The sequence below is a fragment of the Berghia stephanieae genome, chromosome 2 (assembly GCF_034508935.2).
Source record: "Berghia stephanieae isolate SIO BIC M18660-M18661 chromosome 2, UCSD_Bste_1.3, whole genome shotgun sequence".
Lineage (NCBI taxonomy): Eukaryota > Metazoa > Mollusca > Gastropoda > Nudibranchia > Aeolidiidae > Berghia > Berghia stephanieae.
The window spans coordinates 49,375,517-49,402,153 of NC_088361.1; the positions used below are offsets into that span (position 1 = coordinate 49,375,517).

General features: G+C 36.0%; 1 protein-coding gene across 2 annotated transcripts; it reads right to left on the reverse strand.

Moving 5' to 3' along the window:
* Window positions 1–631: 631 nt before the first annotated feature.
* LOC144965077 (cytosol aminopeptidase-like) lies at window positions 632–26,466 on the reverse strand. Of its 2 annotated transcripts, XR_013643968.1 has the most exons (15): window positions 26,313–26,453; window positions 22,625–22,746; window positions 21,501–21,661; window positions 19,765–19,833; window positions 18,985–19,093; window positions 17,699–17,854; window positions 16,734–16,889; window positions 14,873–14,997; window positions 12,677–12,765; window positions 11,662–11,764; window positions 6,861–6,940; window positions 5,433–5,582; window positions 3,354–3,447; window positions 1,563–1,857; window positions 632–1,434 (listed from the first exon to the last, which is right to left on the reverse strand). XR_013643968.1 is itself a non-coding variant. In XM_078899991.1 (14 exons), exons 1-14 carry the CDS (start codon window positions 26,430–26,432, stop codon window positions 1,799–1,801), a joined length of 1,593 nt encoding a protein of 530 aa, XP_078756117.1. In that variant the 5' UTR covers window positions 26,433–26,466; the 3' UTR covers window positions 632–1,798. The 2 variants fall into 2 exon arrangements, 1 of the variants encoding a protein (XP_078756117.1); XM_078899991.1 differs by having other exon boundaries at window positions 632–1,857; window positions 26,313–26,466.
* Window positions 26,467–26,637: the final 171 nt, after the last annotated feature.

Sequence of the window (26,637 nt, forward strand, 5' to 3'; positions counted from 1 at the left end):
AGGCCTTTATAGTTTAAGGGTTTTACGGCACTTGCAACACATTAAAGACATATCAGCGTCAGTAAAAAGGAAGAAAATGGGATAGTAAAAAGTTCTAGAATTACAATCAAGGTACCCAAAAAAACTAAGACAAAGGGGAACTGGTTCAAATAGGAAACAGATGTAGATTCCAAGAGCACACTATCTAGTACTTAGTTTGAGATAACCTAAAAGTCCATCCAGACAAAAGCACAGGTCTCTACTAAGTGGAATACACTCAAATGTATACAATCATATATAATATGTAAACAAAACATAATACATTACATAACAAAGAGATAATGTACATGGAAAAAAATATAATCTCCCAAAACTAACTATACATTTGACTGTTTCCTTCTCAGCCAGGGTATCCGGCCAGGGCAGGACAAAATCAAGTAATCTCATTCCAAGACAAAGACAGAAAGCAAGTTAGAAAACAGATATAAGTGGATAGAAGACACAGTAAGTGCCTACCTTCCCACTATGGGAGTCAGGAACCCCTTTCACAGGCCTGTATAGGACGAGGCCTTATATAATGTATGCTGTGGTTTTGGTCATGATGCGTGATGGGGAAAAACAAAGTCAAAATAACTACAAAATCAATGAAATCTGTGCTATTATATAATGATTTTTACTTTACCTTATTATTAACAACTTGTCATCAACAGTTGTATATCATGTCTAATCATACATACTAAAGGTCGCTATCAATATATATATTTCCATCTCCCACTCTCATACCCCCAGTCTCTTTCTCTTTCACACACACACACACACACACACTAACTCTCATATATACTCACTGCTCCCCAACACATAAACACACACACACTCTCTCTCTCTCTCTCTCTCTCTCTCTCTCTCTCTCTCTCTCTCTCTCTCTCTCTCTCTCTCTCTCTCTCTCTCTCTCTCTCTCTCTCTCTTTCTCTGCCTGTCTCATTCTTCTGTCTCTCAACTAATTCATTCGTATAATTAAATATAAATACCAAAGGTGATATAAAATACCAATCAAAGCATAACAATAACAAAAATACAGCAAGATAAAATCTAAAAACAACAGATCCTGACTAGGGTTAAAGCAAATCACCCGTTTCTCTCTAAGGTCAGGTTACAATCTTTTAGTCTAACCTGACAGGATATCTGACCGTTTTCGTCAAGACAGCAACAACAGCAATGTGCCCCCAAGCTACAACGAAGCAAAGAGTCGTTAAAATGTCAATCCAATCACTATTACTGCTCTCTTGATGAAAAAGGTAAGATATATTGTGTCTGGTTAAATCAAAATCATATCAGTCTGTTAAGGGTTACATTCAATAAAATACAAAGATAAACATCTGAACAAGTGTGTATGAAAGGTGCCAAACAAAGCAAGAAAGAAAAATAGAAGAAAAAACACCATCCCAACAAATCAGTCTATCTTGATTGGGGATCGAACCTGAGACCTTCTGATTACCGGTCAGACATGCTACCATTAAGACTAATGGTAGCATGTCTGACCAGTAATCAGAAAGTCTGAGGTTTGATCCCCAGTCGAGGTAAACTGATTTTTTGGAATGTTTTTTTTTCTCTTATATTTTTCTTTCTTGCTTTGCCTTGCAATTTTCATACACACTTGTTCAGATCTTTATCTTACAACGGTACGTGCACCTTAATTTCTTAATTTAATAAAATCTGATCTTTTTGAAAGAACACTTCTTGGTCTAGTTTAATCATAGTATTATTTGAAAATATATAAAAACTTTATTTTTAAAAACACCCATGAATATTTTCCTCAAAGTCAAAGCTTTGTCTTGCTGACATTTTCCAAAAACTTGATCAAAGTTCTTGTTGGACGACCTGGAAAACAAATTATTTCCATATCAATGGGGATTACAGATTTTTACAGGTAGAAAATGTTCAAAGACCGTCCTTTCAATAGAGATTAAAGATTTATACAAGAAGAACATGTTCAAAGAGCGTCCTTTCAATAGGAATTATAGATTTACACAATTAGAACATGTTCAAAGAGCGTCCTTTCAATAGGGATTATAGATTTATACAAGTAGATGTTCAAAGAGTGTCCTTTTGCATGTAAAACTGAAAATCAATAATTGATCTCTAACTACTTAAGCCTATTGATTCCTTGTGGAACATTGGCGCCGCTCCCTTTAACTATCTTGAGTGAAATTTTCTTCCTACTCCTTCTTCTTCTTCTTCTTTTAGCTTATCCCGCATTTTGCAGGGTTGCCATAATGAATGCCACATCTCCATGCATCGTAGTTCAGAGTATCATCTTCTTGCAGGCCCAATTCTTTCATATCGTCCTTTACCTTATACAGTTATTTTTGGGCATCCCTTTTTCCTCTTTCCTGCTAATTGTAAGTCCAATACTTTCCTTCCCCACGTACTCCCTCTCTCGTCTCTTTTCCGAACCATTTCAATCTATCTTCTCTCATCTTTATTGATACATTCTTCGCTTCAGTAGAAATTTTCTTCCTACAAACCCGATAAAATCACCTTGCTTCTCTTAACTTTCGCCTTCAATGTAGACATTGAGATGATTTCAAATAATGATAAAAATGTCAGAAAAAGTAAATTCACAAGCTTTATAAATAAACAGGTGTAAAAACATTATATTTAAATTCTTGTAAGGGGGTGGTGGTCCATGACAGGTCAATTGGTAGAGCACTCCCTTCACATGCACAGGGACTGAGAATGATCCTGTGTGAAACCGAAATCTTCTTTCTGATCCCCCTCTCCACTCAGCAGTGATTGGGTAGTTGTGTCTAACAGATGTTTGTTAGATCTGGTGGAAAGTACTTTGCAATAGACTTGAAAACCTCTTAAACTCGAAATTTCTGAAAATTGATTTATCCCCTGACGTCAAAAAAGTTCTCCCTTCGGTGATTTGGTAGCTGGGGCGGTTAGATTGGGCAGAAAGTACTTTGTGATACACCAGCACCCAATCCAAAGTGTAGCAAGCAATTACTATTGTCTGTTTCACACTTTAGAAAATGGGACAAACTCCAGCTCCATGGACATCATAGCTCTTAAGGACAACGTTATTTTTAGTCTGCATATCAAACATTAAAAAATTATTTTTTTTTAATTGAGGTTTTATATAGCGCGATATCCACAAAATGTGCTCAAAGCGCTTTACAAGGGGTCCCTGGCCCACAGCAACACTTAACATGTAGGACGCGACACGGCGCCTGTTAGGCGATATTACTCTTTTTTTTTCGGACAGAGACAATGCTGTTAACGCTCAGGTACTCATTTTACACCTGAGTACGGTGAGAACATTTAGGATGGGACATGACGCCTGTTAGGCGATATTACAATTTACATCATACCTGTCATTCCACTACTCATGTAGGCCACATCATTCTTATTCTCCATGACGCCTGCAATGTCCAGATGAATCCATTTCTCTGTCGTAACAAATTCCTAGCAAAAAAAAACAAAAACAAAAATAATCTTTAAAAATAATTAATGTAAAATTTTTAAAAATATCTAAATCATGACATTTGATTGAGGAAAGTAAATCACAACACTAATCCTCCCAGACACCTCAAGTCAACCTCCCTGGTGATTCCAGGAACTCGGGACGAAACAATGTTGTAGAAGAATATGTAAAAAAAAAACCGAGGTGAGAACAAATAATAAATAAATCATGACACATCTATATTTTAATCTGATTAATATCTCTAAGGTTATTTAATAAAATGTGAATATAATTTGAGCATCGAAGCCAGCCTTAATTATGCGGCACCATTAAAATATAAAGTCAAACAAAAAATGAGCACATTTTAACTGAATGCATAATAATGCATTGAAGTGTTCATATATTGCTGAATGATTATATTGTGCAGCTATGTGGTCTAGTGGTATGACACTCGTTTTTGGATTGGAAGGTTCTGGGTTCAAACCTCGCTCTGTGCATACTTGAAGTCCTTGGAAAAGGCTCTTTACTCACATTCTCTCACCATACTCAGGTGTAAAATGAGTACCTGGCCGTTAACAGCGTTGTCTCTGTCCAAAAAAAATTGTAATGTTGCCTAACAGGCGTCATGCCTAGTCCCACATCTTAAGTGTTGCCGTTGGCAGGGACCCCTTGTAAAGCACTTTAAGCACGTTTAGTAGATATTGTGCTATATAAAAGCTCAACTTAAGCCCAATTCAAACAATAGGAAAATTATGAAATTGGTAACCTAAAATCTTACAACTGAAAAATAATTATTACTGAAAACACAGGCATTAGATAAACTGGTCCAGGATTTTAAGAAGAAAAAAAATCTGTTACAAGGAAAAAGATTGGAGAAAATTTATTCAGTCTCTGCAATAGAAATTTAATCAACTGAAAATGACATACTATTTTAAAAAACTAATTTTTAAAAAAAAGTTAAATTTTGTCAAACAATTTTAAACGTCAAATCAAGGGTGTCTGACTCGAATAATGCAAGTGCTATGCGAGGTTAAATCATTTTTAAAAGCTCATTATAAATTCCAATCCTTCCCGTATCCTTGTGACCAACAAATTAAAAAAAATTTTTTTTAAAAAGTAGTCCATTAGAGCCATGCGGCCCATGGAGCCGGAGTTTATCCCGGAAACGGACAATAGCAATTGCTTGCTACCCATTTGATAGGATGCTAGTCTATCACAAAGTACTTTCCACCAGATCTAACAGACCCAGCTGCCCAATCGATGCTGGGTGGACAGGAGCATCAAAAAAAAAATCTCGACTTTACCCAGGATCGATCTCGGTCCCATTGTGTGCGAGGCGATTGCTCTACCAACTGAGCTTCCAGATCCCCCTTGTGACCAACAAAGACTTTTATTTGGTGGGAATAGTCATGTGATCTAAACACAAATGACGAAAGCTATTGCAGAATCCACATTGTTTTTTTTTTCCTTTCTAAAAATCACCTATCTCGCACTTCCACGGTTACTGTTTTTGTCTTTGTTTGTTTTTAAGGTTTTACGGCGCTTGCGACACATTTAAGTCATATCAGTATCGGTAAAAAGGAAGAAAATGGGATAGTAAACAGTTCTAGAAGAAAGGGTAAGAAAAAGGGGAATTGGTTCAAATAAGAAACAGATGTAGATTTCAAGAGTGCACTATCAGTGTACCTAGTTTGAGATCACCTAAAAGTCTCATCCAGACACAAGCACAGGTCCCCACTAAGAGGAACATATTCAAAAGTTTACAGATCATATATAATATGTAAACAAATCATAATACAGTATATAACAGAGAGATGATTTACAAGACAAAAAATATCATCTCCTAAAACCCCACCCAGCTTTCACTCTTTTTGTTTGAAGGGAACAATCCAGTCATGCAGAAGGGAACATAAATAAAAAAAAACCCAAAATTTCCACTAACTATCAATGTGAGAAATTTACATATAGTTAAAATGTTTAGAATCACCTGAAGAAAGGCAGCTGCGGTACAACTTCCTCCATAACGAGGATTTTTCCCAACGTTGTTGATATCGGCTAGAGGTGCATCCGAGATCTGCTTCGTGTAGTGTTTAAATAAAGGCAATCTCCACACACGATCTCCCGTCACACTTCCAGCCTAAACAACAAAATGACCGAGTATTGAAGATAAAACTTGGAATTCAGAATTTGTCATTAGTAATGATGAAGACAGGTGCATGCATAAGCTACTCAGAATAAAATGGATGGATAGAATTAAGAACGAAGGAGTATGGAAAAAAACACAGCAGAAACCAGTGGGAGAAGAAATAGGAAGAAGATGATGGAGGTGGATTGGACACAAACTTAGAAAGAATGACTCCACTATAACAAAGAAAGTATTGGATTGGAACCCCCAGGGCAGAAGATCAAGGGGAAGGCCACAGGGAACATGGACAAGAATTAAAGAAGAAGCTGATATACAGAGAAGGGTGAAAAAGTCAATGATGATGATGATGAATGAAAAGTTAATGGTAATGAAACAAAAAATTTTTTAATATGAACCAAAAACCATTTGGTCCTCTTATTATGGTGCCTTATTGGATAGTATGTAAACATCTCGTTTCCAGTTCTTTGTGCGGCTATGTGGTTTAGTTGTATGACACTTGGATCGCCTTTGGATCGGAAGGTCCTTTATCGAGTCCTGCTCTGAATGGCACATAGTTGAGTCCTTGGATAAAGCTCTTTTACTCACATTTTATATCTATACACAGGTGTAAAATGAGTACCTAGCCGTTAACAGTTTTGCCCGTGTGGAAACAAATTGTAATATGGCCTAACAGGTGTCATATCTTATCCTAAATGCTAAGTGTTGCTGTTGGCTAGGGACCCTTTGTAAAGTGCATTGAGCATGCTTAGTGGTTGTTGTGCTATATAAATTCTCAAGTTTTTAATTTTTTTATTTTAAAAATATTTTTAGGAAGGTGAATTTTAAATTGCATAATCTGACATAGCAAGAGTTTCTAACACCATTATTCCAATTATGTCACCATGCGATTAGGATATTGAGTTTAAAAAAACTAAAGAAAAAAACAGTAACATCTCCAAACAAACAACCACTCCCCCCCCCCCCCCTCCCCCCCCCCCCTCTTCCAAAAAAAAAAAACAACAACAAAAAAACAACTAACAAACAAAAAAAAAAAAAAAAAAAATATTTTTTTTTAAAACACACAAAACAACAGAAAAACTAAATAACAAAATTACACAACAACAAAATTAAATAATTTTTAAACCAAAAATTTCAATTTTAAATCTAAATTTTGAAATCTGCTTCAACCCAACATACAACCAGGTTGAGTTGTTTTGTTTTTTTCCTGCCCTAAAAATAGAATCAACTTTGCCTTATAGGCTTTGTAAGTGGGATCCCCATATGTCTTACCTCAGACAGTAAATCCCAAAGAACTTGTGACTTGGTGTAACCTCCTGTTGCAGCACCACCTAAGGCCACCATTACAGCCCCTAAAGAGCAATTAATGAATTCATGAGTAATAAACACACCAAACACATTATATAGGAGAGGTGGGAAACTATCGCTTTGTCGTTAGATTTAAATTTGCCTCATACAAGTTAATGATAAATAAATCTCTTTTAAAAATGTAAACCAAACAAATTCATTTACTTACTTATTCTCAGGGAAAAATTGTTTTATTGTTCTTTAAGTCTTTCAGTGCCATTGGTTGCACTGTGCTGCCAGAGCAGAATCTGTTCAACTAGCCAATGGCCGCAAAGTGCGGCCGGTGTTGAAAGGCAAAACTAGTAGTGTAATCCAATCCTACTTTCTACAAAAGTTCTATAAATTGAACCAATGGTATCATTTCTTTCACCATAAAATTCAATTGGTCCTTTATTCATGTTTTCGTCCAACTGAGTCATCAATCACAAGATTTGTTGCTGTCCAACGATTGGATATTTCTTCAGAAATGTAAACATGCTGCTTTGTTCATGAAAGTTGTAAGCATATTCATGTGTCAAGTTGAACAAAATGACCAATCATGATGTTAGATATTTCAACAACTGTGAACACTTTTCACTATGTGGGGTCACTTTGAGCAGATATTCCAATGTGACCAATGCTGCCCTAACCAACAAAAGGACAGTATCTGGGCTGACCCAGATCCAACCAGTTTTGCCGCAATCGACACATTTAGTTTTTTCATTCATAACTCTTTAATTTTATTACATAGTGGAAGTCTTCTAACATTAAATAATAGCTAATGATAAATTGCGTTTTTCTGTTAGTCGGCGATTTCATTGACGTAATATGTTGCGTAATATTTTGAGATACTGTTCTTTCTTGGTTAAAGCCAAGCAAATAACTCTACCTGTAACCAACAAAAGGACAGTATCTTATACGACCGTCTCACATACTGTTCACCCTGGTTAACCGCAACGCAAAATGCCTCGTCCGTATTCACCAAAAGAACAGTATCTAAGTTAAGAATATAGCAAATTACGAATAACTCGATCGACAAACGTTTTACGTCAGCGAGGGCGAGCACTCACCATCACGGACGAGTGAGAGGCAAGGCTAAGTGTGGTTGACCTGGCGTGAGGGGAATGAATAAATTATCTCCGTCAAGTTTGTAGGCGTAACTCTGATATAATATTACTACATTAGACTATTCCTCAATCTTTTAGACCCTGACTCCTTTTTCAAGATGAGTCTATTTTTATTAAGCATAATAGCTTTAATTTACGCTTATTGATGATTTTGGCTATCTTGTAAATTAGACTTTAATTGTGTATCAGGGTTTTGTCATTGTACAACGATATTGGGGTGAGTGAGTGATAGTGAATTAAACCTAAGAATAGCTGGGAAATAGGGTATGTCCCCCTTCCCCCGCCCCCAACACGTACAACACACATACCTTTTTGTTTTAAAATCAATATCTTCCTTGTCATAGGAAACGAAAAGCATGAAATGGAACGAAATCTGTTGGTACATTTATACTGAATGAAATAGGCGACATCATTCTTACTAAATTTAAAAGGTGCCTAAATTATGAGCTAATAAGATGAACAAAAAAAATATTTTGTCTTTAGCTAATTTCGCCCACAGGGAGTTACAATAGTACAATTTAGATAAAACAAGGGAATTAATTAAAAGTTCTGCTACATTAAATTACGAATTTTGCTTATTTTATTCATTTCTATGTACATAGATTGTATGGTGTTATTCACGTAGCAGCTTGTTATGGAAAGATGTTTACCAATGATGACGCTAAGGTTTTTTGATTTATTTGAAAATTCTGTTGTGCTATTTCCGAGAGTAATAGGTGAATTATTTGCCTTCCACACATTAAAATCTCAGTTTTACTATCGGTTACTATCATTTAATTTTAACTTGTTATGGTACATTCAAGATTTAATCTCATAAAACAGCTCGAAATTCGTTGTATTAAGAATTGTAAATTACTTAGGGGTACTGAATCATAAATTTGCGTATCACCAGCATTAAAATGATAACTCAGATTGAATCTGGATATCACACGAGAAAGGGGGTGCTTATACAGAAAAAAAAGGACAGGGCCAAGAACGCACTCCAAAGTTTAGTAAAACTTGTTCTGACTGAATACCATTCACCACGACAGTCTGCCATCGATCCTGTAAATATGGTGTAATCCATTTAAGGGCAATTCCTTTTACGCCGAACGTATTTTCTAGTCTTCTTAACAAAATGTAATGGTCAATTGTGTCAAAGGCAGCTGAAAGATCTTAAAGGCGTAATAAATTGATATTGTTAGCATCCGCATTATATAACAAAAGATTTTAAGAAGCGCCGTTTCAGTACTGTGTAGCTGTTTGTAGGCTGACTGAACTGTTGTTCTTAAGATGAGATAATAATTGTGTCAGTACTACCTTCTCCAAAAGTTAAGACAAAAAATAGAAGGATGTGTGGAAAGTGAGAGATATGAAGACGATGAAAAAGAAAAAGACATACAAAAAAAAACAAAAAACAACTAAACAAAAAACGCCTGGACAGACAGTCACACAGACACCCATACACACACACAAACGCACACACACACACACACACACTAATTAGTTGAAATGAATGAAAAATAAGTATACTTAAGTTAGACGTTTGGTTGAGCATCCGACCAACAAGCAAGGGGATCAGTTTTTTATTGCCAGCTGTATAAAGTTTTGTAATGGTTTTGCTTTCTGTTTTTTTTTTCTCATTTTTTATTACTTGTTTATAAAGCCCCTCTGCCCACCAATCAGCCACTAAATAGCTAGCTTGATATGTTGATCTGGTGGAAAGTAATACATGAATATTTACAACTTTTGTCATAGATTAGATTGATTTTGAACTCAGTGTCTGCAGCAATTTAGTCTTTAATCACGGGCGCATAATTGAGTCAAAGATATAAGAACTGCAATCCAAACAGTTGTTAAAAGCAGGAATTTCCACTTTTAACATCCAACGGACGAGGTCAAACTTAGATGTCGCTGGGTCAAACATACGCGTTGTTGTATGTCACTACTGCTGTCGGATGTGAAATCATTCGTTCGATTCTATATAGAGTATGCGGTTAGACTAAGGGAGTTAATTTTTGACATTTTACACGGTAATTTATTTATTTATTTATTATTATTATTATTATTATTATTATTAATTATGTGACCCTCCGCCCCGAACGGGGGGTGGGGAGGGGGGAAGAAAGAAAGAAAGAGAGAGAGAGAGAGCATTGTAGAGGGCGGGAGCTAAATAGAATAAAGATATAAATATGTGTGTGCGTGTGTCTGTGTGTGTGTGTGTGTGTGTGTTTATGTGTGTGGTTGTATGTGTGAAAGAAACACGAGGGAGACAAAGAGAGCGAGCGAGACAGGTAGATAAACAAACGGGGAAAAGGAGGGAGGGGTGGAGCAAAGAATAGGTAGGGATAGTATTAGAAAGCCCTTCGTTTCAAAAGAAGTCAAAGTCAATAAATGATGGGAAACATATTGACCAATGAGATTGCAATTTAAAAAATGGGACTGGTCAAATCATGTGTTACATTGTTTCCATTTTGAGTCAGATGACAGCTTGAAGAGGAGCGGGTGGGGCTTAATTTGTAATGACTTACATGAAATCATATCATTGAATCTTCTTCTTTGAGTTGCAACGTCGAGTTATATAGGACCTGCCACTCGTTATCACAACCCCTTGTGGTCAATTGTCAGCTACTAAATTCTCCTCCCCTTTTTCTTTGGGTTCACTCCAGTGACTTCTTATATAGTAGACAATGGTTCACTCACATTGTTTATTGTCTCAAAAGACCCCACCCTCCCTCCCATTCCCAATGAATACATGTTAAAACGCTCTCTCTCTCTCTCTCTCTCTCTCTTCTCTCTCTCTTATTTATTTATTTATTTTAAAAAATATATCTCTCTGCATCCATCTCTCTCGCTCTCTGTTTGTTACTGACTCTCTCTCTCTCTCTGTGTGTGTGTGTGTGTGTGTGTGTTTCTCTCTCTCTCTCTCTGTTTCTCTCTCTGTATGCCAGTCTGTTTCTCTCTCTCTCTCTCTCTCTCATGTAAACAACAACGTGATAGAAAGTTACAGTGCTCCTCTATTATGTCATGTTACGGATGACGTCATTGGCATTGGCGACTTATGCGTCAACCAATCAAATCGTCACCAACAGTTTCGCAATGTATTGCTCGCCATACGGCGGCATCTTCGTCACGCCACTCGTTGACGCCACCGCATGCTCACGGACACCGTCAATATTTACGGGGCGGAATACGGCCGTCGGAGATACTGTCCTTTTGTTGGTTAGATGGGGTTGAAATAGGATACTGTTTCAAGCAAATTTTTGATTGCCTCTAATTTCAAAAATATTTGAGTTATGATCATTTTGACAACTTTGTAAGCTTCCCTATGTCCCAGAGATTCGATTTAGTAAAAAAAGTGATTTTATGATTTTTTGAGAGATACTGTCCTTTTGTTGGTTAGGGCAGAATGACCTCGAGCACATGGAAATGTAATATAGATCATGCCCATTGAGATTTTGCGCCAAATTCGAATGTCGTTTTGTCTTAGCTTGTCATTCTCATGCTGCCTCAATCAGGTGTCAGTCATTTTGTGACGGAAATGTGAATAAAGTCTCAGTGCTGAAAGAGTTAAATCTGTTCATAGGTTTCCATGAACAATTTTACTGTTATAACTTTACTTGTCTCTCCAAAATAGTCACCTGTAAGTGTTGCTAAGTCTACAATGAATGTTGGGTTGAAAGTTTCAGCATAACATAATGCATCAGCCAAAATAAGTCGACCCTCAGCATCAGTATTGTCCACCTGGAGATCAAGAGGAAAAAACAACAGGCACCAGATCAAAACAAAACTCATGATTCTTTAATACATGTGACTCAACTAAAGACGAATGAGAGATGAGAGAAGGGCGTTGTTAAAGTGAATAAACCAAACATTGTTTTATTTATATTTGCCTTCAACTCTCATTTATCTTTAGTATCTCTATTAATGTGTTGTTTATTTTTGACAGTGGGAAGCCCGAAACATCCACATCATTTGTCGTTCAGAATTATATCGGAGCTTCTATTCGATTATTATCTATTGCTTTTCATTTGATCTTTTATCCTTGATTTTTCCTGTCATCATGAGATTTTAAAACTTGTATGAATCCTGATTTCCGTCTACTCAACAATAATTGATGTGCGACATTTCTGTGCTGCTTTGTGGTCTAGTTGATGACATTTGGCTTGAGGACTTGCTAGTCCTTAGTTCGAGTCCTGCTGTGGGTTTTTAAAAATTAAGTCTTTGAAAAAGCTCTTTACTCAAATTCTCTCACGGTACTCAGGTGTAAAATGAGTTCTTGGCTGGTAACAACATAGTCTCTGTTGAAAAAAAAATCTTACATCGCTTTCCAGGTGTCATGTCTCGTCACTACAAATTTAATGTTGTAGTTGGCTAGGGACCCCTTGTGAAGTGTTTTGAGCAAGTTTAGCTCATTATGTCTTGTACTACATGTTTAAGGAGTACTTTGGGCTTGAGACTCCTTATAGAGCACTTTGAGCACATTTCAGTGGATTGTATGCTCTATATCTATGGTGAGGCTGAGGACCTAAAGCGTACCACAGACTTCATAGCAGATATCGGACTGCAGCCATAGATGTCCATCAGAGGAACGAAGAAGAAGAAGAAGTATGCTCTATAGACACTGACATTCATCCATCCACTTTTCTGATATACCTGTATGGTTTTTCCATTCATGGCTGTGACAACATCACCAGGCTTTAAGGCTGTACTACTCGGCATGTTCTCACACAAAGGGATAAATCCTGTCAAGTAAAATTTTTAAAAAAGGATGTTTACTGTAAAATAATTAATTACTGTTTGTTTTGTTTTTAAGGCACTTAAAACAATTAGGCCATTCAGCGCCAGTAAAAAGGAAGAAAATGGGATAGTCAAATTCTAGAATTACAATAAAAGCACACATAAAAAAGTAAGAACTCACAGCATCGATTCCGACAAGCCTTCTAAGGCAGACAACTTAACCATTCGGCCATGACACACACAAGACAAATGGGAACTGGAAACAAATAGGGATCAGATGTAGATGTATCCAAGAGCATCCCATCAATATACTTACTTTTGAGATCACCTATAAGTCTCATCCAGACACAAGCAAAAGATCCAACAAAGAGGAATAGACTCAAATACTTACACTATACATTCAAAATAACCAATATAATAATACATAACCGAGGTTTGTTTTACAAGGAAAAAAAAAAAAATCATATCCCAAAACAATAACTATGCATGACTATTTCCTCTCCCAGCAAGAATTCTGGCAGGGTCAGGACAGGGCAAAGCCAAATATGTTGGAAAACAGATATAAGGGGATAGAAGACATAGTAAGTGCCTCCCTGCCCAGTACGGGAGGTCAAGAACCCCACCCAGAATTCATTACTGTGACAACGTCTTCAGGCTTTAAGACTGAATTACTTGGCATATTCTCACAAAAAAGGATAAAACCTGTCGAGTAAAACTGTTGTAAAAGAGTTGTATGATCACTGATCTCTCTATTCTCGAGCATATGATGTAAATAACAATGTGAAATTGAATGTAAGCTTCAATTTAATCTACGAAATTAGATAAATTGGACATTTCGGGTTTCCCCTTTATTCACAAAATAGGATGAATGAAACACTACAGACGAATGAGATATTGTGGTATGGGCGTTGTTAAGATGAATAAACAAAAACATTGATGAGCAGGAAATAGTATGCTCCTTTGTAATGAAGCACGAATTAAAATAGAACAATAGATACAAAGGAGTATACTATTTCCTGCCCATCAATGTTTTTGTTTATTCATTTTAACAACATCACTACCAGATTATCTCAATCGTCTGTAGTGTATCATTCATCCTGTTTTGTTGATAAAGGGAAACCCCAAACATCCATTTTATATATTTTCGTATATTAAATTGAAGCTTACATTCAATTTCACTTTGTTTATTTATTTCTTCAAGCTTCGAGCAGCAAAATTTACATTAACGAGCGTATGATGTAACAGTAACAAATCCACTCCAAATTCCAATTGTCTTGAAAATTAGAATAAAGAAAAAAACAATCAAACCCAAACAAATGTTGAAGATGGGTCATGATTACAAGTTTGTTGTACAGAGCACATCAGTAACACACTGTATAGTCACTTGAAACAACTACAAAAGACGTATAACTTCTACGTCATGGCATAAGACTGAAGGGCTAGAGCACAGCTGGTCACTGGTATGGATAAGTAAGTAATTTGTACAGAGCAGCACCAAAAAAAAAAAAAAAAACCAAAAAAAACCCCCAAAACCTCTGAAAAAGTCTGAACGTGTGTAACTTAATTATCTAATAAATAAGCATTGCTGTTCCATTCATCAGCAACAACAACTACAACAACAACAAAAAGTTATAGTGCCTTTCAGATGTTATGTCTCGTCTTACATGTTACTCGTCTTATATGTTAAGTGTTGCTGTTTGCTGGGGACCAATTTAAGAGTGGTTTTCCAAAACTCCCTTACTCTGTTTTCCCATTGTGAGATATTGAGGATTATTTCCCCTAAAATGTCTCATCCGGTCTATCATTTTATCATATTTAAACTTCAAATTAAAACAATCTATGTCATTTCATGCTTAAAATAAAGTTTACATTTCAATCTATCTCATGGATGGAAAATCTCAAAAAGTAGAAAAATCTATTTAACGAGATTTGGAAAACCAGCCTTCAACTGTAAAGTGCTTTTAGCAAATTTACTAGCTTGCTTGGTACGCATTATATACTACAATGTTGACAGGATCAGCACATCGATTCATGTTTTTGATAAGACATTTCACAGACAATATGCAACACGCCACATCACAAAAAAAAAACAAAAAACAACTGTTTTCTCACCCTTGATGTTGATAGGAAGTGCCAGTTTGACAGCTCCTTGGATAGCTCCCACCACACAAGCAGCTCCACCCATGTCAGCCCTCATTTTGTCCATGTCGCTGCCAGGCTTGAGGGAAATGCCTCCACTGGAACACCATTGGTAGGATGAGACATAATGGGAGATTAGATATAATAATATAATAATAATAATATAATATATTTATATAGCGCCAATCCCGCGTTGCTGCAGCTTTAGGCACACATTGACAGGAGGGGATATCATACATCCTACATATAACAATTACACTTTTCAGACATTATGGACTATTTACATACACACAGTTCCATTCATAACATTATTAAGACAAAGAAGAATTCATCAGGTGTGTTTTAAGGCACTTTTTGAATGTCATTTCAGACGAAAATATGTGACCTTACTGTCCCAAGACAGGCATGATGATCCAACTACAGAAAATTGGATGTTTACCGAAAAATATTATAAATATGTCTAAGTATGTTTTATTGTGGAGGATGGCTATTGATGTTATACGTTTTGCCAAAAAGCTCATAACATTTGCCAGCCTGGTATAACGTATCAACACACAAAACTATGTGTAACCTTGAACGTTTATAGTCTGATTGATAGAATTTGGTGAGAACTATTCATAAAAATGGCTGGCTATAATCAATAACAAAGAGCTGAGTGATGTCAATTTCATTCCTTCTAGCGTTAAATAACGATGTAAAAAACTCAATATTTCCTTTTTTCTCATCAGTTAAACTTTATATTTAAAAAAAAGAAATTCTCTTTATTCATCCCCAAGGGGAAATTTGTCATAAGGGCCTAATGCAAGGAAAGACTGGAATGACCCAGGCATCAGCCACAGTGCAGCGCTGCAAAGGGTCAACTAGGGTGAGGTGACTTGCTTAAGGTCACACAGCGCCGCAGACAGTTGAACTTGCTACCTTTCGGGTATGAAGCAAAGACCATACCACTGAACCACACTAATGTTTATTATTTGCATCTGGTTCAACCCACGTCATGCTACATTGAGGCAATGAGTTTCGTATATATAATGATGATGATTATAGTAAATAATAAATAATAAATAATAATAATAATAATAATAATAATAATAATAATAATAATAATAATAATAATAATAATAATAATAATAATAATAATAATAATAATAATAATAATAATAATAATAATAACAGTGTAACAACAATTTCAACGGTTCGCAAATTATTTGCTTTATATATTCCTTGCATTTTCCTTTAAACGAAAATCAGTTAATTGGTCCTGACCATAAAGGATAGTAGAGTCCCAATTGATCAGTTGGTATAACACTCACTTCACAAGCATGGGAACTGGTATTGGTCCTTATAAGTGTGATTGAGATATTTGTTCTAGGCCTCTTTGTCCACTTAGCAGTGGTTGGGGAGCTGTGTGGATTTGTTAGATCTGTCAGAAACTGGTGTTGTATCCAAAGGACAACAAGCAACTTTTACTTTATGTTTAACCAGAGCTGCCTACTTGAAATTTCAAAGATTCGTAGTTTCCAAAGGAAAAGAAAAAAATTTCACTTTAAACAGCTTTAGAAATAAACAATTTGCTCTCAGCATGGTCAAAGAATGATCCAATATCCTGAATAGGTTCTAAGAAGCTAGACTTTCCTTCTTAACGTGATTTATTGAGTCAAAAAGACCTATACAGCTCTGTAGCTGGAGCTAAAAATTCGCATTTCTATTAATTATTTGTAGTCCTAGGCAGGTCTGGTTTAACCCAGCAAGAACATGGATCACTCCAATGGCTTCATGCGGCTGAATGACTGTGAAGGACTTTAAATTTGTTATATCTGTGAAATACTACATTTACCTATCAAAAGTGACTCCTTTCCCGACTAGTGCTATGGGTGCATCATTTTCCTTTCCTCCTTTATAATCTATTTCCAAAAACACAGGTGGTTCAGCAGATCCTTTGGCTACGGACAAAAATGACATCATCTTCATAGACTCTGCCCAGGATTTGTGTCTGAAAGAAAAGAGAGAGAAGTTTTATGAGGCAAGTGACATGGTAATGCAATGACTTAATACTGACAAAATACTGAACAGTGAAGAATTTCTGTTTGCATGAAATTATATTTTCTCAATGAATGATTTAGATTTAAAAATACAGTCTGGTTCGCCTTTGAATAGCAACACATCCAGACAGTGGAAGACTATTAAAATAAGAACAAAAAACCCCCAAAAACTCCCAAAAAACAGACCAAAAAAAACAAAACAACGAAACAAAAAATGCAACAAATACACATGAACTTTTTATAGAGCAAAATATCCATTAAACATACTCAAAACACTCTACGAAGGGTCTCAGGCAAACAGTAATACCTAACATGTATAACAAGACATGATGCCCGCAAGGTACTATTTCATTTCTTTTTTTGACAGAAACATCACTGTTAAAGAAAATAAAATTCTCTTTATTCATCCCATAGGGGAAATTTGTCTTTAGGGTCTATTCTAAGGGAAGACTGGAATAACTCAGGCATCAGCTACAGTGCAGCGCTGCATATTGAATCGGGGTGAGGTGACTTGCTCAAAGCCACATAGTGCAGCAGCGGGTGATCAAACTCAGTACTTTTTGGGTACGAAGCAGACCATACCGCTGAGCCCTGCTGCCCCCCTTGAGCTAGGTATTTATTTTACACCTGAATATGGACCAAGTTCTCAAAGTTCTCAACGTTATGCTGTCCACAGTGGGACTCATAGCTAGGGATCTTCATGTCACAGGCTGTTTCACACCTTTAAGATCACAAAGCCGCAAATATTTTACAACATTACCTGACAGTGACTTGACAGTTGGGAAGGGATGCCAGTGCATTCTGGACATGTTCACCAAACTTGGATGGAGTCATATGATTGGACGGGGAATCTTTGAGAAAACGAGCAAAATTTTGACTTTCAGCTAGAGTTATCCCTTTGGTCCAATCACTCAACCTTCACAAGAAGCAAAAAATTGTAAAAAAAAAAAACAAAAAAAGAAAAAAAATGGATTATAGCAACTGCAGATAGCAGTGAAGTGATAAATATACTTAATTAAATAAATAACATCCTAAAAGAAAAAGAAAAGAAAAGCGAAACAAGTATTATTCCACCCCTCTTATTGGAAAACTTTATCAATTCTTAGTAAATACGTAATCGTTGAATAATGCTTTGAACGGGTGAATAAAAATTTTATTCAATGATTGCAGAATATTTTCACACATTTAATTGTTGTGCAATATGGTGTAAAAGACAGCTGATTGGTAATTAAAAATAACCTTTGGTGCGCATGAATACAAATCCAACGTTTTTAGTTTTGGTGGGTCAAATTTTCATTCAAACAGAAGGAGAATGATATAAATTATGGTGAATAGAAGTACTAATACCATACCAATTGGTTACAAAATATTTAATAATCCAATCATCTTACTTGGAGGGGTGAGAATAAACGTATTCTTTCGTTTCTTTGAATTTATTAAACTCTTTATATTTTTTGCAAGCTCGTTGTGTTATTGGACATGATAACAATAACTGAAATAATCATATATCAGCCTTTTGAGATAGTAGTTATGTGCTTTCATATAATCATTTAAAGAATAATCCTATAGTCAGCCACAAATTAAATTAGATAAATAAGAAAATAAATTACTAATTTTTATTCTTATTTTTTTTTCCAAAATTGAAAAAAAATCTAAAATCCTTGTAAAAATTATGAGCAGCATTAATTCAGAAAATCTTTTTACTTTTTAATAAGTCAATTAATTTAATATAACAAATTGTGATACAATATGCTTTATTTCAAGCAAAAACAACAAAATAATAATAATAATAATAATAATAATAATAATAATAATAATAATAATAATAATAATAATAATAATAATAATAAGAAGAAGAAGAAGAAGAAGAAGAAGAAGAAGAAGAAGAAGAAGAAGAAGAAGAAGAAGAAGAAGAAGAAGAAGAAGAATAAGAAGTAGAAGAAGAAGAAAAAGAAGAAGAAGAAGAATCAATAATAATAATAATAATAATAATAACAATAATGATGATGATGATGATAACAACAACACCAACAACAACTCCATTACTCTTTGCTGTCTTGGGAAAAACAGGTGATATCAACCTTCGGTTTCCGGCTTTTTTCTGCTCGAAGTTCATCATAGTAGTACAATGAAAGACTGCCTCCCTCTGCGGCAGCTGACAACAGATAATCGTGTTGAGATGATAAACTTTATACATAATTGATATCTCACATTCATTTATGAATGTTCATTAACCAATTCAAAAATAAACTTAGTTATGAATGAGAATGTTGGACAAAATTAATCTACTTTTTAACTTGCAATTTTTCATAAATAAGTTCATTACCGATGATTACAATTTTCAAGATGGTAAAATTATGATGACTGAATTAGTTTGGATTAGACAACCCACCGTTTAGAAGGAAAAAAAAACCCCTTAAAAATAAAAAACATAACAAAAAAAACCCCCACAAATGCACTAAGGGGGCAGCATGGCTCAGCGGTACAGTCTTTGCCTCTTACCCAAAAGGTACAGAGTTCGATCACCCACTGCTGCCCTGTGTGGCCTTGAGCAAGTCACCTTGCCCTAGCTAAATTTGTGGCACTGCACTGCGGCTGACACCTGGATTATTCCAGTCATCCCTTGGAATAGACCCTAGAGACAAATTTTCTCTATGGGATGAATAAAGGAAACTTTATTTATTTATTTGTTTTTAGAATTAAACAAACAATAAAAGAAGAGGGGCACTGCATTCAAAACAAAATTCAACAATAACAATTAATAATTTTTTAAAATATTGCGACCAATCAGCCATTTCCAAAAAAGCAGCAAACAGTCAGACTAACCTTCAGCATCTCCACAAGGATCGACAGACACCTCCGATTCTCCATATTCTCTGAGCTGCATGAGACTTCCTAAATTTGTGGATATAGAAAAAGTTGAAACGGTGAATGATTTTTGGTGTTTGTCTGAAGAATAATCCAAGACTGTATAACTGCCTAGGTTTCCTTGAACGTCAAGGGAAAAGTACAACAGTTCAAAGTAAGCTAAACCTGTGTAATATCAAAATTAGGCCTTAATAATAATAATAATAATAATAATAATAATAATAATAATAATAATAATAATAATAATAATAATAATAATAATAATATAAAATGTTGATATAGCGCACATTAATCCACTGACAACTGCTCTATGATGCTTAACAATCACTACATAAACTATCATACACACTAACATGCCCACACACACTCAGTACCCGTACACTCAAACCCACATAAGGAAACTTCTCTGCATACTCCTTACATTCACATTACTATACTATCTATACTAAATTAAAACATACTGCTCAACTATTTTAAAAAGTTGAAATCCATTCCATCACAATCAACAAAGTTGTAATTTTTAAACTCCAATGGTTTGGTGAGGTGACTGGGTGATTAAGGATTGCACTATAACCCAGAGCGCAAGATTTTTAACCCCAATTTCTTTACTTTGGACAATGTGGGTGATTCCTGTTGGCATCAGACTTTTGCTTTATGGATTTTCTATGCTCCTTCATAGAATGTCTAGGTGAGGGCAAATTTATGATGCCGAGTAGAAGGGTGTAAATTTTTTTTTCCTCCACCATACTCAATTCACCATCCCAATGCTGCATTTAGAAAACCATATGGAACCAAATTTCCATTTCATAAAAAATATAACCAAATCCAATCCTGAGGCGAGTATCATACCACATAGCCGCACAGCAGGTTGTCATACTTGCACTCTTATAGAATTTATAACTACCTTACTTTACATACTTACTTACTACTCTCTGGTATTTCATAAACACATAAGGTCGACAGTAAGGAGTGCCAGTGACTACTGTCTTCTTCAGCTTCCGGACCTCACCCCAGGTCCAACCACCAAGGATGTCATCAATCTCTCTTTCCACCAATCTTCTCCAAGTTTCCAGTTGTCTTCCCCTATTGCAATTACCCTGCAGTGCCCATCAAGACGATGGAGATGGATTGGCCATGTTTATAACTACCTAGGTAATCATTCACACTTGAATCAACATGGCATAACATGTTCCTACAGACACTCACTCACTCACTCCATCCTCTTCGGGCCTGCTGGCACTTGAGGCGATGCAAGGGATCTCCACCTGGTCCTGTCAGGAGCTATTCTTGGGGCCATCTCGTGGGACAGACCTCTCTGTTTTAGGTCTCTCTCTATGGTATGTCTCCAAGTCTCCTTGGGGCGGCCTCACTTCCTCATTCCTTGGGGTGCCTATCGCAGAGCCTTTCTTATCAGTGTTTCATCAGGTCTACAGACACTGGCCAGCCAGTTTTTTCAAGTATTGTTAGCAATCCAATCATGACCAAGGTAAATTGCTTGGCTTTCTTAGAAAACAAGAAACCTTATAGCTCAGCCATCAATCAACAATCTTGTCTCATCAGATAAGAATCACTTCAAACATGCTTATACTTTCTCAAAAAATGCACCTTTAATCAACATGGACTAGAGCCTAAAGCCTGTTGTAATCAGGGAAAGGTGTTACACAAATGTCATTTATTATTGTTATGGACTATACCTGCGACAGCCGTTCGTATATTTTCCTTTGCTTGGTCCAACTGTTCAGCCGTATCGAATCCAGCATCTTGCTTCCCTAAATTGGCCACAGCAACAGATGTAAAAGCATTATCAAGACCATAAAACACACGACTTTTTCCACACTTCAGTTTGCGACCAGCACTGTTAACAAAATTTTCAAGAAGAATTCAAATAATTAAAAATTGTATTCATCCTCGTTTAAAAATTACTCTAGAAAAAAGCAACAACAAAATCAATAATAACAATGATAATGATAGAATATAATGAAGTAATAGTGTACAATACATTGTGCCCAGACTTGATTTTTAAAAAATACAATGTACACAAGTGACAATAATTTGTTCTAACGGTTGTTGTTGCTGGTTTTGAAGAAGTTAGAAGTAATTAATAATTAAACAAAATAAATAAAATTCCCTTTATTCAACCCAAAGGGGGAAATTTGTCTTTAGGGTCTATTCCAAGGGAAGACTGGAATAAGCTAGACATCAGTCGCAGTGCACCGCCGCCAACTGAGCTAGGGCGAGGTGACTTGCTCAAGGCCACACAGTGCAAAAGGTATTCGAACTTGGTACTTTTCGAGTACAAAGCAAAGACTATACCTCTGAAAGGGAAGTAATTCACAGACTCTTAGAGACCAGAATCTTTACCTTATCGAAAATGTTTATTATTTTTTAAAAACTAGAGCATATCCTGTGTAAATCTACTTTTACAATTAGCGTGACCCACTGCCTCAGTCTGGTATTACATCAGAAAAAGATCAAGTCAGTGAAGTAAACTCCAGGTTAGAGTCGCCATCATCCACTCTAAGTGCTAAAACTGCTTTGCAAGGGGCCCAAAGAAATAGTAACACATAACATGTTGGACAAGAGATGACATTGTAAAGAGCTAATAAAATCATAGGACAGGTATTCAATTTTACACATGAGTATGGTGAGAGAGTGTGAGTAAAGATCTTTTTCCAAGGACTAAATTCCATGTGCTGCTTAAGAACAGTGGGGTGGTAAGTAAGTTAGTAAGTAACTAATTAAGTAAGTTAGTACGTTTACCCCCACATAAATAAATGCAATAGCGAGGCAATGAGTCACAACTATAATTAGCACTTACATCTTCAGCTGAGAGGTCAACTTCTCTCCAGTAGTTTCATCAAATGTTTTAGCCGTTGGAGTCAAAATAAAACTGCCACCCTCTTCTTGTGGTTCATAAACACCCAACACAAGTCCCTTGCTCTGAAATTTTAAGCAACCATGACTTTACTGCGTATTTCTACATATTTCACATTAAATCAATCAATCAACATTAGAGGCATTGATGGCAATATCTTTTAATGTCTTTTTATTATTACTAAAGCTTTCTCCTCAATGCCCATTTTCATAATTTTTCAATAAAAGCTACAACCAAAAAGAAAAACTGAAAAAAACAAAAAACAAACTCACACTCAAAAGGCAATAATAACTAAATGTTTTCAATTTTTGCTTTGCTTACTCAGAGACTACCTTAAACTTTAATTTTAAACCAACAAGTAGCCAATTTAATAAAAGCAAAACAAAACAAAAATAAATAAAACTGTTAAAAACAAAACAATTTGGTCAGAATAGTCTCCCATGGCAGTATAGGTTTTGTTTGATTTTTTATTCATTTTATTTTAATTAATGATAATTATATTAAATCGATGCAAATCAAAATAACGATTATAGTTATAGTAACTATCAAGTAGTCAAAACCGCTTTACTTCACGAAAAAGACAAACTCATAGTTAAAACTCCTGGAAAGAAAAAAAAGTTAGTCAAAGTAACTTAGATCTAAAGGAATTTTTTTTTTACAACATAACACGCTGTCCAAACAAAATCAGGACAAAAACAGATAAATAAACAAATAAGTAAAATACATATTCAGAGCGTGCTAGACGGGCAACAATCCTTTTACAGTCCAAAGTAGGGGTATGAGCTGGTCAGTGCGAAATGGGCAAAACAGATTTTCTTCTGAACTTTTCTTCTACGTATTTCATTATCAATTCCACCCTCTGCTGCATTACCCCCCCCCCCCCCCCCCTCTTTGTTTGTGCATGCACATAATTTGATTTTAAGTCTGAATAGCCATGGGAGACTATTCAGACTCGAGTCCAAATTGCCACTTCGTTAGGCTCCTGATGACAAATCATATTTAGAAATGGAAATTAAGTGCAAAAACTAGATGAAAGAATATATGATTCTTTTATTTCTTTGTATTTATCAAACGAATTATTATTATCATGCCCAATAACACTACGAGTTTGCGAGTATGTGTTGTTGCACAATAAAAATACAAGTTTAATATATACAAAGAAATGGATGAATACGTTTATGCCCCCCTCCAAGAAAGATATATTAGTTATTTTGTGACCAAATGGTATGAAAGTAGTACTTCTATTCACCACAATTTATATTTTTCTCCATCTGCTTGAATGACAATTTGACTCAAAAAATAAAAACATTGGATTTGTATTCATGCGCACCAAATGATTATTTTTAATTGCCAATCAGCTCTCTTTTACACCTTATTTCACACCAATAAAATGTGCAAATCCGAAAACGAATGTCATACCACAAGACCACATAGACATAGCCGCACAAAAAGAGCTCAGAAGAATTTCTGTTTTACCCATATCACATTGACCCAGTTCATATCCCTACTTTGGACTGTAGAAGGATTGTCGCTTGTCTCACACTATCAGAATATGTCATTTTAAAATAATTATTTTTGTTCTGATTTTACTTGGACATTGTGTTATGTTGTTAGAAAAGCTTTCCATTTATACCTCGGTTACTTTGACTGACTTTTGAAGAGTTTTAACTTTTTTCTTTTTGTTTCTATCTGGACTTCCAATTGATCCATGACTTTGTCTTTCTAGTAAAATAAAGCGGGTTTAGACTACCTGTTGATAGATACTACAATCGTAATTTTGATTTGCATTAATCTTTTTTTTTTAATTGTCAATAATTAAATTTTTTTTTTTAAAATACACACACATAAAACAACAAACAAACAAGCAAAAACAATAGCTACTGCCACGGGGGACTATTCAGACTGTCCGAATGATCGGTTGATTGCACATGCGCATTGGCATTTGAATCCGAATAGCCACGGGAGACTATTCAAACTCGAGTCCAAATAGCAGCAGCCTTCAATGTAAATAAAAGACGATGACATAGTTTAGGAGGAGACGTTTTTATAAACAAATCCATTCAGATTTGAGGAGATAGCTCATGATTTGACTCAAATGTACATGGTATAACTCGTTAAACGGACATTACTGTTATAACCTTTGAGGTCGAAACCAGTGTCTGAGTGTCAGAGTCCTCAGTGACAGTGTTGGAGGGAAAAGGCTATTCGGACCCGGGTCTGAATTGCTTCCTGTGGCAATTCGGACCAGAGTCTGAATTGCTTCCCGTGGCTATTCGGACTTGAGTCTAAACTGAATAGAACTCCTCCGTAGCTAACCAGGGTCGAGTCTGAATAACTCCATGGCTCTTCGATTCGGAATACTGCAATGCAATGCACCCGAATGATGAACTTATCATTAGTATCATTAGTGAAACTCTCAGTTACTATTCCGTTTGCAGCTATAGAAACCGTATTGGTCTTCCTGAACACACACACACTCATGAGTATCTCTAATTCATTAAAAACAGAATAATCACACACACACAAACACACACCCCCAACAATCATTTCCACAACCCAAGAGCCGGCGGCTTTTTCTCTTTGATCTCGTATCACCATGTTCTCCCCTGCGTCCAGCGCCTTGGTCGTTTGTGGGTTACCCCCCCCCCCCCCCCCACCAATCCCATTACCAGTTGATCATTTTCTGTCCGTATTCAACCAGTGTTTATTTTATTTAGGTACCTAGTCCAGTATTATCTAATAATATTAGTATTGGACAGTACTCTGCCCCTACCCCAGTGGCGGGGCTCTATTGCATGGCTTGCTGCCAAGAATCGCCTCTATTTTTATTTTTAGAAATAAAACAGCATATTTTTTTAATTAAAAAAGAATTAAGACACTGCCTTTTGTCAAAGCCCGACCTATACTGCCTTTTAAATAAAACGCCCAATGCCCAAAGTCACATGGCACTTTTTCGCGGCCGCCAATGGCAAATTATATAATGTAGAGATATGTCATTCATGTATCTTTTGCAACACGCTCATGGCAAATCAAATAAATCTTCCAATCATTACACAAAGACACTCCTTTTTCTATGCGAGGGCAAATTGATTGTTAACGTTAACAATTGCGACTACAATTGTAATCTCCCAAAGACCACGATTATTTAGATCTATGTTTTGTTTTTTAAGGAGCTTGCAACACATTTAGGTCATGTCAGCGCCAGTAAAAATGGAGAAATTGGATAGCAAAAAGTTCTAGAATTACAATTAAAAAGTACTCAAGAAAAAGTAAGACAAAGGGGAATAATAGATCACCGCTTTTGAAGGCAGTCACCTTCGGGAGTTCTAAAACGTGACTTGCTCGCGCACTCGCCCTCCTACCGACTGACAACTGACACTGACAACTGAGAACGAGCAGCTTCCCCCCCCCCAACCCTACCAAGCTTCACTTTCGCCCCAGTTTCCACTTCCGACACTTCCTGTGATTGTGCAGGCGCAGTGTGGCAGGAGTCCGATTTGCCACGGGAAGCAATTCAGACTCGGGTCCGAATTGCCACTTCGGTGTTGGAGTGTGTTGAGGCTGACGAGGTCCGAGGAGTTCAGAGTTGAATTGAGGGCTATTCATTAAAAATGTGGAAAAAACAACTTACTTCAGTTGATGCCAATCTCATCCCACCCAATCCCTTTGATATGCAAAGGGAATGTTTACGGCCATGTTGATATACTTTGCGTAACATTGATAATCTTGGTAAAGACATGGAAGCAGACATTTTTTCTTACAAATCACTAAGAGTTACCCTTCTTGCTTCTTGGAATTATTATAGTTTGCGGAGTAATACAGAATTGAACAATTGTAGTATTTTATAATATACTGTGATAGATTCGTGATGATTATTACCATATTACTCACTGATACGTGAGAAACAAGTCTCACAATTTCGATATGCCGACTTCGATTGTTATACAGGTGATTAT